A 14982-nucleotide genomic window follows, 5' to 3' on the forward strand; every position below is an offset into this window, starting at 1 on the left:
CTGACTAGATGAGAGGCAATATGTTATGAATTATCAACTAGGGGTCCACCAAAAGGAAGCAGTGGTTTAATAGCAGAAAATACTGAAAATATAGCCATATATGATGTAAAATGCAAGATTCATTTAAACTGAAGAAGTCATTTATTGATATTTTCTTTATAGTCAACTTTTCCTAGTGCTATTAGTTTTAATGATGTTCAATACTATTCAGAGTCTGCATCTGTGACATCTGGAATGCCAGTCCTTATCCTCTGGGGAAGAAGAACAAATGACACCACCTCTGAAACTAAGCCCAGGGGACACACTGGGCATGCACTGGCTTTGCAGACTAAAGGGATCAGCTATAGACTCTAAATGTCACCACCATTTGGACATTTTCTCTGAGTGAAGGCTGGGTCCTGTGAATTCTTTTAAACTATGAATGCAATCAAAATAGGTACATTGTAGCAACAGGAGAGGTAACAAAGACTCAACAATAATTGGCAAATGAAAATTTGTAAAAATAACAAGAGGGGGAAATGAGAGAAGTAATAGATGTTCTAATTTTTTTTATATATTATATGCCATATATAAAATATGTCAGAAGTTGTTCATAATCAGGTCATCTTAGTATAAAATAAGGAATACCTTGCCCCTGGGACACAGTGAATCAATTATGTCCAGAAACTTTTATCTATGGATGATTTTTTTTCTTCCCTTCCTACAATGTTCATACTTTTGAAAGAACAGAAATAGATATCACTGATTGTTAAAAAAATAAGGTGAGTAATATTTGGTTATTATTTATAAATAAAAGGAATTTTCTTGAAAAATAGAGTAGGCTGAACTCTTTAGAGTTCTGAATATTTTCTCTGACTTTTTAAAAATTTTTTCCCACATTTTTATTGGTGCATTATAGTTGTACATAATGATGTGATTTGTTTTTACATATTCATACAGAGACACAATTTAGCTCCCTGATTGTTCCAGGACTTAAAGCACTTATGATTTTATCATTTCACAGTTGCAAAAGTTTTTAAAAATGATGAACATCAAGTGTCTAAATTGCCACTCTGCTACATTTTCAAAATCATTATCTCACTGATTCTGTTTTTTAGCTCAAATAATATTCCAGCCACAATAACATATATATTTAGTTGTAGGTGGACACAATATGTTTATTTTATTTTTTTATGTCATGCTGAGGATTGAACCCAGTGCCTCAGTGTGCTAGGTGAGCGCTCTAGCCACAACCCTAGCCCCTCACCAATTCTTTACCTGGGACAGGGGAGAGAAATAACATTACCCTATTTTACAGATGAAGAAGCTGAAGCTCAGAGTATTAAGCACTTGTCACCCAGCCAGTATATAGATAAGACAGAATTAGGACACAGGTGTTGTATAGTGTCTTTTGCTCTTCCCCTGCCCATCCTTCTATTCCCTTCTGTTCTGTTGCTCACTTCCGGGAAATGTCATAATCTAGGTCGATGTAAGTCCCAGGACAGACTGACTAAGAGTTGTAGCTATGAAGATATCACTGTGACTTAGATTATTTTAAAAACCATCTCCCCCAGTTTCAGTCTATTAACTTTCAGTATAAATTATTAATTAGTAGGCAATGGGTTAATTACTAGTATATCTTCAGTGTCCGTCCTCCCTTTCTTCCTCCCTTCCTTCCTTCTCCTCCCCCTTTTTTCCCCTATCTCCCTCCTTCCTGTCCTTTTGATTTTCCTGCCTCTTTCCCTAGATCGTTTTTTCTCTTGCCCACACTCTTCCTCTCCTTTCCACCTTCTTTTTTCCCCCTCCCTATTTCTATCCTTCTTTCTCCTGCTATTCTCTCCCTGCCTTCTTGTTGTATTTTTTTCTTCCTTCTTCCTATTGGGTGTGTGGGAAACCTTGCCTTTTGGTTTTATTTCCCCCATCAGGTTTTTCCCATTACCCCTCCTCCTCCTCTCTGAAGGGTGCCAAGCAGAACAAGGGAACCAAAGTCAAAAGTTTTGGTGAGTCACTCGCCTTTCACTTCCTCCTTTCATCTTTCCTCATTTCTTCCAATGACTGTGTGTTGAGTGTTTGATTGGCCCAGCACTGTGCTGGGCACTGAGGACACAGGACAGAGCAGGACCTAATCTTGCCCAACAGTTTACCTTCAAGTTTGGGAGTTTCTCCTTTCCAACCCTGCGTGTGATCTTCCTTAAAACTCCCACAATATGCTCACAGTTCTCTTCACACCAGAGTTTGAAAACCACCTCTAGCAAACAAGTACTTACAGCTATGGAAAATCGTTGGATGTTTTCATCTTCACAGTCTTGGATGACCTTGTTCAGTCGGTGATTGTCATGGGACTCTCCATCAGTCACGATGACCATGACTTTTTTAACTCCCCTTCGGGCACCGCGGGCTTCAGTGAATGCCTCCTTCCTGAAGTGAGCAAAGGGGAAGGGAAGCTGATAAACACCACCTCAAGGATAGCAAAGCGAAAAAACAAACTGAAACACTAGAACTCTGTGTAGCTGGTGTGTTCCCCCAAATCTGCATTGATAGCCATTTTTCAAGCCAGGAGGCATGAGGATCCTTGTTTGTATGGTTTCAGAGATGTTCCAGACGAACACCATGTGGTTCGTCACCATTTGGCTAATCACCACTTGTCTAATCACCACCTAGGCCATATACAAATTGCAGCAGTACTTTTTTCTTTGAAAATTTCAAAGGGAGAGCGTGACCAGAGTGTGCAAGAGGAATAAAAGAATGTAGAGGTTGGTGGTCTATCAGGGGCGAATTTGGAAAGGTTATAGGGAAAAGGAGGAAGTGAGTGAACTAGGTTTTATAACACAAACCACTGAAGGTGGAGTGAGAGGACGTGAAATGAAGAGAAAGAAAAAGTAACCTAACTACAAAGAAAGGAATTTTAGTTTAATTCAATAAGCATTTATGGAGAGAAACAATAGAGAAAATGGACAAATTTTTGTTTCTTTTTATGTATTCTACACACACACACACACACACACACACACACACACACACACGTATACTTTTCCCCATTTATTACTTCCCTTTACTCAACTCACTTTGTTCTCTGGAGTCTTGGAAGAGAGGAATATACTTTAATAAAGAGTGAAACAATGAAAGGATTTCATAATATACTCTTCTTAGATTTTGAAATAAAGTGTAACAATCATTGCACTAAATGCGCCTTTAAATATTTTACTCTGATTATAAGGATGCAAAGCTGCAGTTAGGGATATATATGCCAAAGAAGCACCTCTCATAAACTACTGTTCCAAATGTTGCAGGATTCCTGTGAGTCCTGCCATGGATCCACAGGAAAAGCACAAGAGTAGGTATCTTGGATCAGGGGCAAAGATCTGGTAATGTGGGCAGTGATTTATTTTTACTTTTCATATTTAGAGCAAATATGACAACATGTTGACAATTGTCAATTCCATGTGGATAGATACATAAGATTTCATTTATTATTCTTTAAATTATTTCTTTTCATTAAATTTTCCAAAACAACGAAAAAAATGGCTAACTGTATTTCTCTACCTCACAAAATCTTTCTCTTCAACCACAATTAAATCAAACTCTTCAGAGTCCTCTTCTAGACCAGGCTCTCACCCTCAGCTTTGTCCTTGGCCTGTGTAGTCCAGTTTTAACTGAAGCTGCTAAAGCAGTGTCATCTGACCCTATTCTGGGTCATTCTTTGTTCAAATGCACTTTTAAATTGAATTCATCTGAAGTTTTTCTTTTAATAAGTAAGAAATATGTCTTCTGCCCTTGGTTCCTGACACATAATTACAAATTCCTTGGAATTTCCTGGGTGGTAGGAGGGTCTAATGATGTGATTCTTGGTGAGCTGCTAGATGGGAACTGGCCACCAGAACGACAAAACCATATTTAGAAGCCTGGAATTTATAGCCCCAGTCCCCATTCTTTACAAAGTGGAAGAGGAATAGAGACTGAATTAATGACTGATTAGTCATGCCTACCTCATGAAGCCTCCATAAAACCCCCTGAGCTATTGTTCAGAGAGCTTCCAGGTTGCTGAACATATGCAAGGAGGTACACCCAGAAAAGACATGGAAACTTAGGGCTTCCTCCCCCATTTATGGGTCTGGATATCTGTTGCATCTGGATGTGCCTGAGTTCTATAACTTTATAGTAAATATAAGTCCAGTGCTTTCCTGAGTACTGTGAATTACTTTAGCAAATAATCAAACCCACAATGACATTATAGGAAACTCTGATTTACAGCAAAGTTGGTCAGAGGTGTGGGTAATCTGGAAATCTACTGATTACAGTTGGCTCCTGAAGTCTAATGGGATTGAGACATTGATGTAGGGAATTGCACAAACTCTAGTTGATGTCAGAATTGAAGTAAATTGTATCTGGTGTTAGAGGATTGGTCAGTGTGAAAAAGAACCTACTAATCTGGTGTTGAAACTGAAGCACTGAAAGTTCAGAGTATAGAAGGAGTTTTTTCTACTCTTCACCTGCCTTTAGCAAGAATCATGTTGAGTCAGTCTAGCAAGACTTACCCTAGCCTCATTATTTCCTCAGAGTAATTTTCCATCCACTGACTTTCTTCTCTGCTCCACAGTTTTTATATTCCAAGATGAGCCAACATCTCTTAGCTACTACAACCTCCATTGAAGCCAGGTGCTGTGGCATACACCTGTCATGCCAGTGGCTAGGGAGGCTGAGGCAGGAGGATCCCAAGTTCAAAGCCAGCCTCAACAAAAGTGAGGTGCTAAACAACTCAGTGAGATCCCGTATCTAAATAACATACATAATAGGCTAGGGATATGGTTTAGTGGTTGAGTGCTCCTGAATTTAATCCCTGGTACAAAAACAAAAACAACAACATAAAAAAAAAACCACAAAAAAACAAAAAACAGTGGTCCCTCTTGAATCAAGTCTTTCTCATCATCTTTAACAAATATATGAATAATTTTTCTTCAACTTACTATATAAAAAGATTTTTTGACTTCTTTAAATATATGAATAAATGTGAAAACAGATGCCAAAAATTAGGCCTTAATAGAAGTTTGGACATGGATATCATGAATTAAAACCTTTTGTAATTTTAATTCCTTAGAGGACTGCCAAAGCTTGCTAATTTTCTTAAAGGTCAAGATCATAACTGAACTAAATGAATGTCAGTTAAAGGAGATGATTAAAAGACTGTTCTTAAAGAAAATCTGGTTGTTCTGAAACCAGGGCTGAATTTATGTAATAGATTTGTCCACTGACAAAGCTCCTGAGTATATACTTTCTATCTCAAATATATTCCTTAATAAATTGTCCTTGTCTCCAAAATACTAGAATCCAATGTTCTTTCTTGGAATTAAGAAATTAATTAGAAATTAATTTCAAGGAAATTAACTCCTTTAAGAATTAAAATATCCCAGGGAGGTTACTTTCTTTGGGGCAAGAAAATCTAGCCTTATATTTAAATAGTGTAATTCCTATTATCAGGAATGAATATTTGGTATAGGAAGAAATGAAAATTTTAAAAGGTGTTTTGAATTGGGAGCCACTGAAAATGAAGATAATGGATTCTAAGAAATTTAAAATGTTGTTTGCACCTCATCTTGCCTGAAAGGAATAAAAGCAATTTAAAATATGCATAAACATGAAAACCTAATGTATGAGAAAAATAGTGCTACAATATTACTATGAAATTTTAGTGCATATTAAAAATTCAACAAATTCTGTGTCCTACACACAGACTCTTTGTGAAGCATGTAGGCAAAAACCATACAGAGACATACTGTTTAGAGTGGTATTTATGCGGAAAAAAAAAAGCAGTCAGAATATTTCTTCAATTAGTTTCAAAGATGAATATTCATTCTTAAGTGATTGCCTTTGGAAAATGCACAATTCTTTGCAGGCTCAGAGCTTTCAAAGAACAATTGGATTTATTTTGAATGTGTGGTCACATTTAATCAGTTACTAAAGAGGGCACATTCAGGACACCTAAATATATGTACACTGTGCATGCAGATTGGTGATCTCACAGGCAGGTAAATGCAAAATGATTCCTTCTGTTGGTGGTTATTTTCTCTTGAAACCCATGTAACGAAACCCACATGCTTTCCTAACATTTATGAGACTGAAGCTACACATGAAATTTTAAATATCTGAGTATCCTAACCCATTCTTTGTAGTCTCCATATTAATGTCCGCTTTAATCTCTTTACGACACTGATTTTTGACAGGCAAGTGACCCTGGGCAATTAGCTCTTCAAAATCAGGTAAAGTCTAGCAGTTGAACAGAAGGGGTCTTCATTATTATTAGATTTGAATTGAGTATTATTCAGTTTTTGTTTAGAAGCTTGCTAGGTTGGATGGTAATAAGAGGAGCAATATCAAGAGAAAAGAACTAGAGGAAATTGGGGGAAAGGCAAGAAATAAAATGTGCATTTGTAAGCATTTGTAAGAGAGGACAGTGTGCTCTGTGTTCTCCATGAAGAAATCTGCAGAAAGGAAGAAGGAAGGAATGGAAACTGTAGAGAATTCAAAGCAAGAAAGGAAGGACACAAAGCAGTACAAATGATGAAGCCTTTTTCATTGCTTTCAAACTCAGCACTGAAAATAATTTCAAATAAGACAACATTTAATTTGGCTTCTTAAAATTTATTACCTGACAGCTTCAATAATCCTAAATCAAGTACTAAAAATATATAGACAAACTAGAATGAATATATATATATATATATATATATATATATATATATATATATATAGAGAGAGAGAGAGAGAGAGAGAGAGAGAAGTAGATTACATTTTAATCCATTCTTTTAGGCTGAGATTTCAAGAAGGTGAAAGCAAAGAATTGATGGGAAACTGTTAACTAGCATTACGACTCAAGAACATGATGCAATAGACTACGTGCTTTTAAAAAATTGATTCTCCATCCAATCAATTATTGTTTCTTGTAATACTGGGAAAAGGTAAGAAGGGTTGTTAGATTGCATTATAGAAAAGCTTGATTCTCTAGTAGCTAATCTTCTAAATCTAATTTAAAACAAGAGGTCATTAAATATCACCAAGGAAAATGTTCAGAGGGCAACATCATGAGCAGTTATTTTGTATAGACTTTTACTTTGTGTTTTTATTCAAATACCTTGCTGTGTCTATTCCAAGGGCTGTCATAGTCCGGAAGCCACCTCTCTGGACAATTTTTTTTGCTGCAACAAGTACCTCTTCAGTTGATGAATACTTATTGAGGTTGAACTCATGGGTTACATTTTCTCCATACTGTACAATTCCAACCTGAAATACCAAACCACCATGAGTTATGCATCTGGTAAGATTCATTTTCAGTTTTCTCCAGTTTAAACCTGAAGGTCATATATAACATTTCAGCCTCTTAGATAGGTCTGAAAATCTCTCAGTGTAGAAATCCTTCTTCAATAGCAATAATCATAATCATTATATGGGTATGAATAGCCTGAAGAACAAAACTGGTTTATCTATTTGACAATGTTTCCTGAGTGATTCTGGCAGACTTAAAAAATAATAGTGTGCTATATTTTAACTTATTTTTTTTCATTTTACTCTCTTCTCTAGTTTATTCAAATTATAGTAACAGAAGTAAGTTGCTATATGATCAGATTCATAAATTAAGACACAGTTTTAAAAACTCACTTCCTATAGTGAAGGGGTAAAAGAGTGTCTGTTTATTATTATTTATCCCAAGGCTCTACTCCTTCTCAAATGTGCCCCTGAAAACCCTCCATTCTTTAGTCACCTCCCCTGCTCCCTTGTACTAATCAGAGGAGATGCTGAGATACACTGGAGTACATGATAAAACACAAATGGATAATATTTTTAACAGAAACAGAGCACATGAATTCTCTCTTAAAGATGCTTAGTTGTGTATAAGAAAACAAGAAAGAACTAGAGAATATATGTAAGTGAAAGATGAGATGTACATTATAAACTGAATGAAAACACAATATATTCAGTAGATTAGCTCTGTTCTTCTATGAACATACCTGTCACCCAATATCCTTTACCATCTGTCCCAAGCCATTTGTTATTTGGAACAAAGATGACCAGAAATACCTTTGAGAACAAGGAAGGATAACACCAACTAAATACATAAAGCATCAAAAAATTCATGAGGAAATATCCACACCACCAATTCATGTTATTTTCTTGATATGTAATTAAATGTGATGGCTATTTTTATTATCTTTTGCATAGAATTTTTTTCCTACTAGGAATTGAACCCAGATGTGCTTTACCAATGAACTACATTCCTAGCTTTTTTATTTTTTTATTTTGAGACAGAGTCCCACTAAGTCGCTTAGGGCCTCTTTAAATTGCCTATGCTGGCCTCAAACTTGCAATTCTTCTGCCTCAGCCTCTCAAGTCGCTGGCATTTCAGGCATATGTCACCACAACCAGCCTTTCTGCATAGATTTAAATGTTTTTCTCCTGTGACCTTACCAGCTTTTGATTAGTAAACTTGGGTGACACTGGATAATTATTAAGAGGAATCCATATAGTTTTCACATTATTTTTAGTATCTAAAAGTTCAGTATAAATAAAAGTGAAATGATTTTGTCTCCAAGATAATCATTATACCTAATCCTAGGTCCTAGGGTGAATAAATAATGTGGTGAAAGTTAATTGCTCATCCATTCAGGACATCTTGCAGAGTTCATTTTGTTTTTATTTCCCTGTGTTTTTATTTGATTAAGCAAGAGGCTAAAGAATATTTGAAAAATTTCACTTCTACTCCAGCCATTATTCTTGAAAGGTTTTGCATCTACCTGGATAGTCGACTGGACACTGTTGTCTCTCATTTCTTTGACTTCTTCAGCTTCTTTACTCTAGCTTACCTATGCCATCCTTTGCAAGGTCTCGTCCTTGACCTTGTGATCTGGAAGAACTGCAGCCAATCAATTAAATTTCACATGTTCTTCTTTTTGATGATTTACTTCAGCTCATTTACTGAGAACACCCAATTTATCAATTTCTTGGCCACATTAGGACTGCAAAACCTCAAATAAATTCATCAATCTTACTTTTTTTTTTTGTACTTAGACTAGATTTCATGGTCCAATGTCTATAATCATTTACTTGAAGCAATTTAACTCTCTTAACCTTTTTCCCCTCCATTAACTCACTTGGCTAACTTCCAAGTCTGGTTAAATCCCACCTTCTACTCTGGGTGTACTTCTATGACACCAATGGTTGCTATGCAAACGCCACACAACTGGTCTCCCTTTCAAATTAATGACCATGGATTTTTGATGGGGTTGCACATTTAAGTACTGCGCAACAGTCCTACTACTTTGTGCAAATGAGTGTACTTTGTTCCCATTTATTGATTTTAGTCAAATTTATGTCATAAACTGTTAACTCCTCAGGAGAAAGATACCATCCCACTTATACCTGGGGAAGAGAGCTCATGAGGGGAGGTGGAGCCCTGACAACCAAACAAGGCTGCTTCGAGCTGGATGTATGTTAATACTTTATTTATGCAACATGCTTTATGTATCTTATAGAGGCTGCTATGAACTATTCCATTATCTGTATAAATAACACTAAGAATGGTGAAAATTTAAAACCTTGCTAAGTTTTAGATATCAGTCCCTTATATTTTACATCTCCATCTACAATCTATTATCTATCTATATTATCTATTTCCCTCCCTCTCTCCCTAACATGTGTCTTACTTCTATTCTCTATTACAAACTTATCCTTTGTAAATGTTAAGATACAGGAGAAACTAGGGCTGATAGTTCCCTCATCTCACCTGTATACTTAGTTTCTAGTTACTCCACCTGAGACTTTCTTCAGCCAACTGCCCCTGGACTTGTGTTATTCAGTTTTTTGTTGCCATGAACAAAATACCTGGATATGAACAACTTAGAGGATGACAAGTTTATTTGGGGCTCACAGTTGGTTTTAGAGGTCACAGTCCATGGTCTTCTGATTCTATTGCTCTAAGCCCTAAATGAGGCAGTGTAGATGGTAAAAGGTCATGATGGAGGAATGCTGCTCCATTACTGCAGCCAGGAGGCATAGGGATGGGAAGGGACTACAAAAAAGGTGAACCCTTCCAGGGCACACCCCTAGTGACTACCTCCTCCAGGCTTGCCCCACCTGCATATAATTATCACCCTGTCCATTCAAACTAGGCTGGACTGATTTGATTACAGCTTTCACAATCCAATATGTTCACCTTTGAACACCATTGCATTATCATAAGAGCTTTTGGGATACACCTCATATCCAAAACATAATAGACTCGTGAACTGCTTTGCCCCAAATGTTTAAAGAGCCAGAATTGCCAAGGAATGCTCTCCCGCCCCACCTCTCACCCTCCCTACAGGCAATGCCTGCATCCAAGGAACAAAAAACCTGCCCCTTGACCCAAGTTGGAGCTCCCTTTTTAGATTAGGTTTAGGCCTGGACTTCATCTGAAACCACACCCCTGTTGCTACTCCAATTTCATTCCCGAGATTCCTTCCTATTTTCTATTGGAATTGCTTCCTTAATAAATAACTAAGATGCGAATCCTCTCAGAGTGTTCAATTCTCTCTTTTGGAGAATGGAACTTAAGGCAGCTATCATCCATGTTCCTTTATTCCTGTCTTAGCTCAGGCCACATACCATTGCCTTGAACTTGGACCACAGCAATGTTGGTCTTTCCACTGATGATCTTCTTCCTTCCATTTCCATTCTCCTCATTTTTTTCTTATATATCACTGGAAGATTAACTCTGACATTCTGTACTCATCACATCCCTTCCCTGTTCCAAAACCTCCAATGACTCCATTGCCTACCTCAATGACTTTGAAATATAATTTAAAAGAGAACATTTTATTCTAATTTAAAAGAAAACAAATAAAACCTCAAGCTGCTTCTTGAAATATAAGGTTTCTACAGAAATGTTAAAATCTAGTTTTTCTCCCATGAGTCTGGTCCTACCTTCTCTATTCACCCTCATCTTAAGGACTTCTCAGGAATAACTGCACCTTACCAAATGCTCTTCCTTTTCCTTACAACTAAGCTAAACTCTACCCATTCTGTAAGATTTAATTCAAGTTCTACTTCTCTACAAAACTCCCCACACCTGGTCATAGCCCATGTTGCCTTTCATCTTCTCAGAACTCTAAAGCAGATTTGTCTGTGAGTGCTACATGCTTCACAACTGATCTGTGATCACACTTTAGTCCTCTGCTGCATTGTGAGTTCCAAGGCAGAAGGCAGGGGTAAAGAGCATGGACTCTGCCATACTTATTATGTATTCTTTTATTCCTTACTGCTGCTCTGCTGCTCACAGCTGACCTTCTTACATTCCAACTAGATGACTGTAACACTTCACATGAGCAAGTAAAGCTGATATCGCATGGAAATAATAATAAGCAGAAAAAGAGAGCTAAAAAGAAGTGTGGGAAATGAAAAGTGGCGGGGGGAGGAAAAACTCAAGTCTCAGGGAAATGACATCCAGTGCAAGTCCCTGGCTGATACTGGCTGCTCGTTTCCTAGGAAACCAGATGGAATAAGGCCTGCTGTGAGTCGTCCCCAGAAAAGGGTACCATTTATTAATTTCCATTACATGAAAAGGGTCAAACCACAAAACAAACACATGTAATACTGTGCTGAGTATTGGTGAGACCCAGATCAATTGAAATAGTTTCAGTCCCACCTTAGCTTATAATTTAAAGTAGATACAACTACTGATTGACTGATACAAGCATAATGTGAATATATGCAGCAGAATCAAATGAGAATTAAAGATAAAAAGTGAGCCAGGAACTGAAGACACATTGTGAGGTGGTGGGAGGAAAGAGAATCATGAGCATATTCATTGTCTCACATTGAAAAGCCTCATGGAGGAAGGAGATCCAGCTTCCTGAATAAGGTAGCCAGGTAAAAAAATAATAGGTAATTCAGTATAAAAAGACAATGGGAGGAAACAAAGTGTTCTTAAGCCTGGAAAATGTCTCAAGGATGATAATTAAATGAATTTAAGTCATTTTCAAAAATTAGAGAGGCACAACCAGTAATCATCACATTTGATCTGAAGTCATCAATTGCACTGGAACGATACAAAGTCCAGGGGAGAGAAGTGGAGAACTGGTAAGGAGTGATGCACATGGAAGATTCCAGGCATATTGTCACATGGAAAGAAGTAAGCAAGATAGCAGCTAAAAGAAGCAACTGGGTTAGAGGTAGACTTTTGGGGGCAGGGTTGCTGAGGATTGAACCCAGGGACACTTTACCTCTGAACGAACCACATCCCTAGCTCTCTCTATATATATACTTTACATATATATATATATATATATATATATATATATATATATAGTTTATATATATACACTTTATTTAGAGAAAGGGTCTCACTGACTTTCCTGGGGCCTCACTTAGTTGCTGAGGCTGGCTTTGAACTCACCATCCTCTTATCTCAGACTCCTGAGCTGCTGGGACTACAGGTGTACACCACCATGCTTAGCTGAGGTGGACATTCTTTAGGGGAAAATGGCAAAGAGATAACTGCGGCATCAGCAGAGTGAACAGTTACCATGGACTCTAGAAATACAAAGCAGGAGTAAGTAGTCACATGAGAAAGGACAGTTCCTTTTCAGAGATAACTGGAAAGGACATGTTTACTTCCTGGGGAGATTTGGTTTAAACTTCTTAGGTAGAACAGATGACACAGGCATCTAATGACAATCTAAAACCAAAAAAGCCTGAGAGCTGATTCAGGCTATAGCATAAATCAGGCTTTGATTTTTGTTTCGTGAACAAAAAGTTTGGAACACTTATTTGAATTTTCCACTCAAGTATATGATCTATAATTCTTTTTCAAATGAGCTCCTTCCCCCTTGCTTTTTTCCCCAGGTAGTTCTATCACCCCATATATTAATAGGCATGGTTTTAGAAAAGAATTCCATATGGAATTATCTTGGAAACAGCAAGTAAAGCAGTTATACATGTATCTTTATGCCAGAATCCCTGTCCCCCTCCCATCTCTCTCCACCTCCCCCCATCTATATAAAAATGCCACAGATTTCAAATGGTGCAAAAGAGAAAGTGTTTCTCTTATTCCTGTCCCCAACTGCTCTCTTTTCAAAATATCCTCAGGGTCTTTAATATGAAAGTGTGAATTGTGAATCATGAATTGGAAGAAAGACATAATGTATTTTATTCTTTCTTAGGGAATATTTTGTGAGGAATATATTCCAACACCATATATAGCATAGTATAGAAAACATTGATCTACAATAGGATTTACCTACTTTTAAAGGTCAATTAATTGTTTTGCTTTCATGATCTTTATTATATTTATGACATATCATTATGTATTGCATTTATTCAAATATATGATTTTACCTCATTTCACTTCTTTCCTTTTTCTTTCTTTCTTCCTTCTTTCCTTTCTTTACTTTTTTTTTACCTCCCAGGAATTGAAAATAGGTTTGCTTTAACACTGAGCTCAATTTCTACCCCTTTTTATTTTTTATTTTGAGACAGGATCTCACTAAGTTGCTTAGGGTCTCACTAAATAATTGAGGCAGGTCTCACACCTGCAATTCTCCTGTTTCAGCCTTTGAGTTGCTGAGATTACATGCATGCACCACTGAACCCTGCTGATTTTACCTCATTTTAAAGTTGAAAATGTTTTTGGGATCAGAGACAAAATTTTACTGGCTATTATTATTGCCCATGACACTTAGCATAGTTTATGACCAATTGAATATTTCACAAATATCTGCTGAATTTAAATGAATGAATTACCCAAATGACTTCATCCTTTTGGGAGTAGGAAAAAAGAAGGAACAAATGTAAGAACATATAAAAGAAAGGGGCATTCCATAAATTGTGGAGAGGGGGCCATTCTGATTATTCTGTCATGAAATCCAGTCACATTTAAGACTTTGATAAATGTCTTAAATGACATAGGAGTTTAAGAAACAGAAGTATTTAAAGTAGCTATGAGGTATATTGAATCAAAGAATTATAAAGGAAAGGGATTATTCATTCACTTAGAATTATATTATTACCTTTTATTGTAAGAGTTATAACGTCAGTGCCTAAATTTTAATGTCTAGCATGAGCTAAATTTCTGGACTTTCTTTCAATGACTAACATTACAAAACCAATGTTTTTATTTTGGGAACTGATGACATGGTGAAGCCATGAGGTTTTCCATGTTACTGTAAGATTCACAATTGCTTAATGTGATAAGACCTCAGACTTTGGGTCTGGCCAATGTATATTTCATTTTATCAAACGAGGCTACAAAAGCTCTGACCTGCAACATGCTTCTCATGTGATAAGTCAGGCTGTGAATGCAGGCTGCAACCTCAGTTAACAGACCTTTCTGGCACTATTTCAGCTGAGGTCAGATTTCACATTTTGTAACTATGGAAAGGACATAAATGGAATTGATTCAAAGATAGATGATGATTTCTGAAGTAAACAAGTCTTCAGAAACAGAAGTAAAATTGGCAGATAACAGATAAAGGGCCAAAGATAACAGGATGTCTTTAGGTGGCTTCTTGTTCCTTAGAAGATGCTGCAATAAACAAAAGACCCAGGAGCAAAAATGCAAAGGTAGGAGAGGTCACAGCAAACTTTAAACATTTCGTTTTGGGGGAAGTGCAAGGGCTAAAAATTGGGGCTAGGAAAAATGGAGCAAGGAGAGTGAACACCTGCAAAGAAGAAAACCAGAGGTGAACGTTAAGTGTTAAGTAGAGAGGTGAAAACATGAAAAGCCTCCAAGAGGAGCTCAGGGAAGTCCCTACAGAGAAGTTCTTTCTAGCTCAGTGGATCAGAGTAAGAGAAAGAGATTACTATAATATTTTTTTCCTTTACCAGGGAATGAACACAAGGCCTTTGAGGGAATGCCAGGCAAGAACTCAATCACTGAACTACATCTTTAACATTTTGTTCAGTTTGGAGACAATATCTCACTAAATCACCCAGACTGTCCTCAATATATTTTATTTGTTGTTTTTAGATATAACGACA

General features: G+C 36.9%; 1 protein-coding gene across 1 annotated transcript in view; it reads right to left on the bottom strand.

The window, feature by feature from the left end:
* Itga1 (integrin subunit alpha 1) overlaps positions 1–14982 on the bottom strand; it is a 151686-nt gene that overhangs the window by 59828 nt on the left and 76876 nt on the right. Inside the window, exons 7-8 of the mRNA XM_005319647.4 lie at positions 7106–7254; positions 2247–2397 (exon numbers count right to left, since the gene is read on the bottom strand). Of these exons, the coding sequence (XP_005319704.1) occupies positions 2247–2397; positions 7106–7254 (300 nt within the window). The remainder of the gene's footprint in view (positions 1–2246; positions 2398–7105; positions 7255–14982) is intronic.

Source organism: Ictidomys tridecemlineatus, chromosome 1 (assembly GCF_052094955.1).
Source record: "Ictidomys tridecemlineatus isolate mIctTri1 chromosome 1, mIctTri1.hap1, whole genome shotgun sequence".
Classification (NCBI taxonomy): domain Eukaryota; kingdom Metazoa; phylum Chordata; class Mammalia; order Rodentia; family Sciuridae; genus Ictidomys; species Ictidomys tridecemlineatus.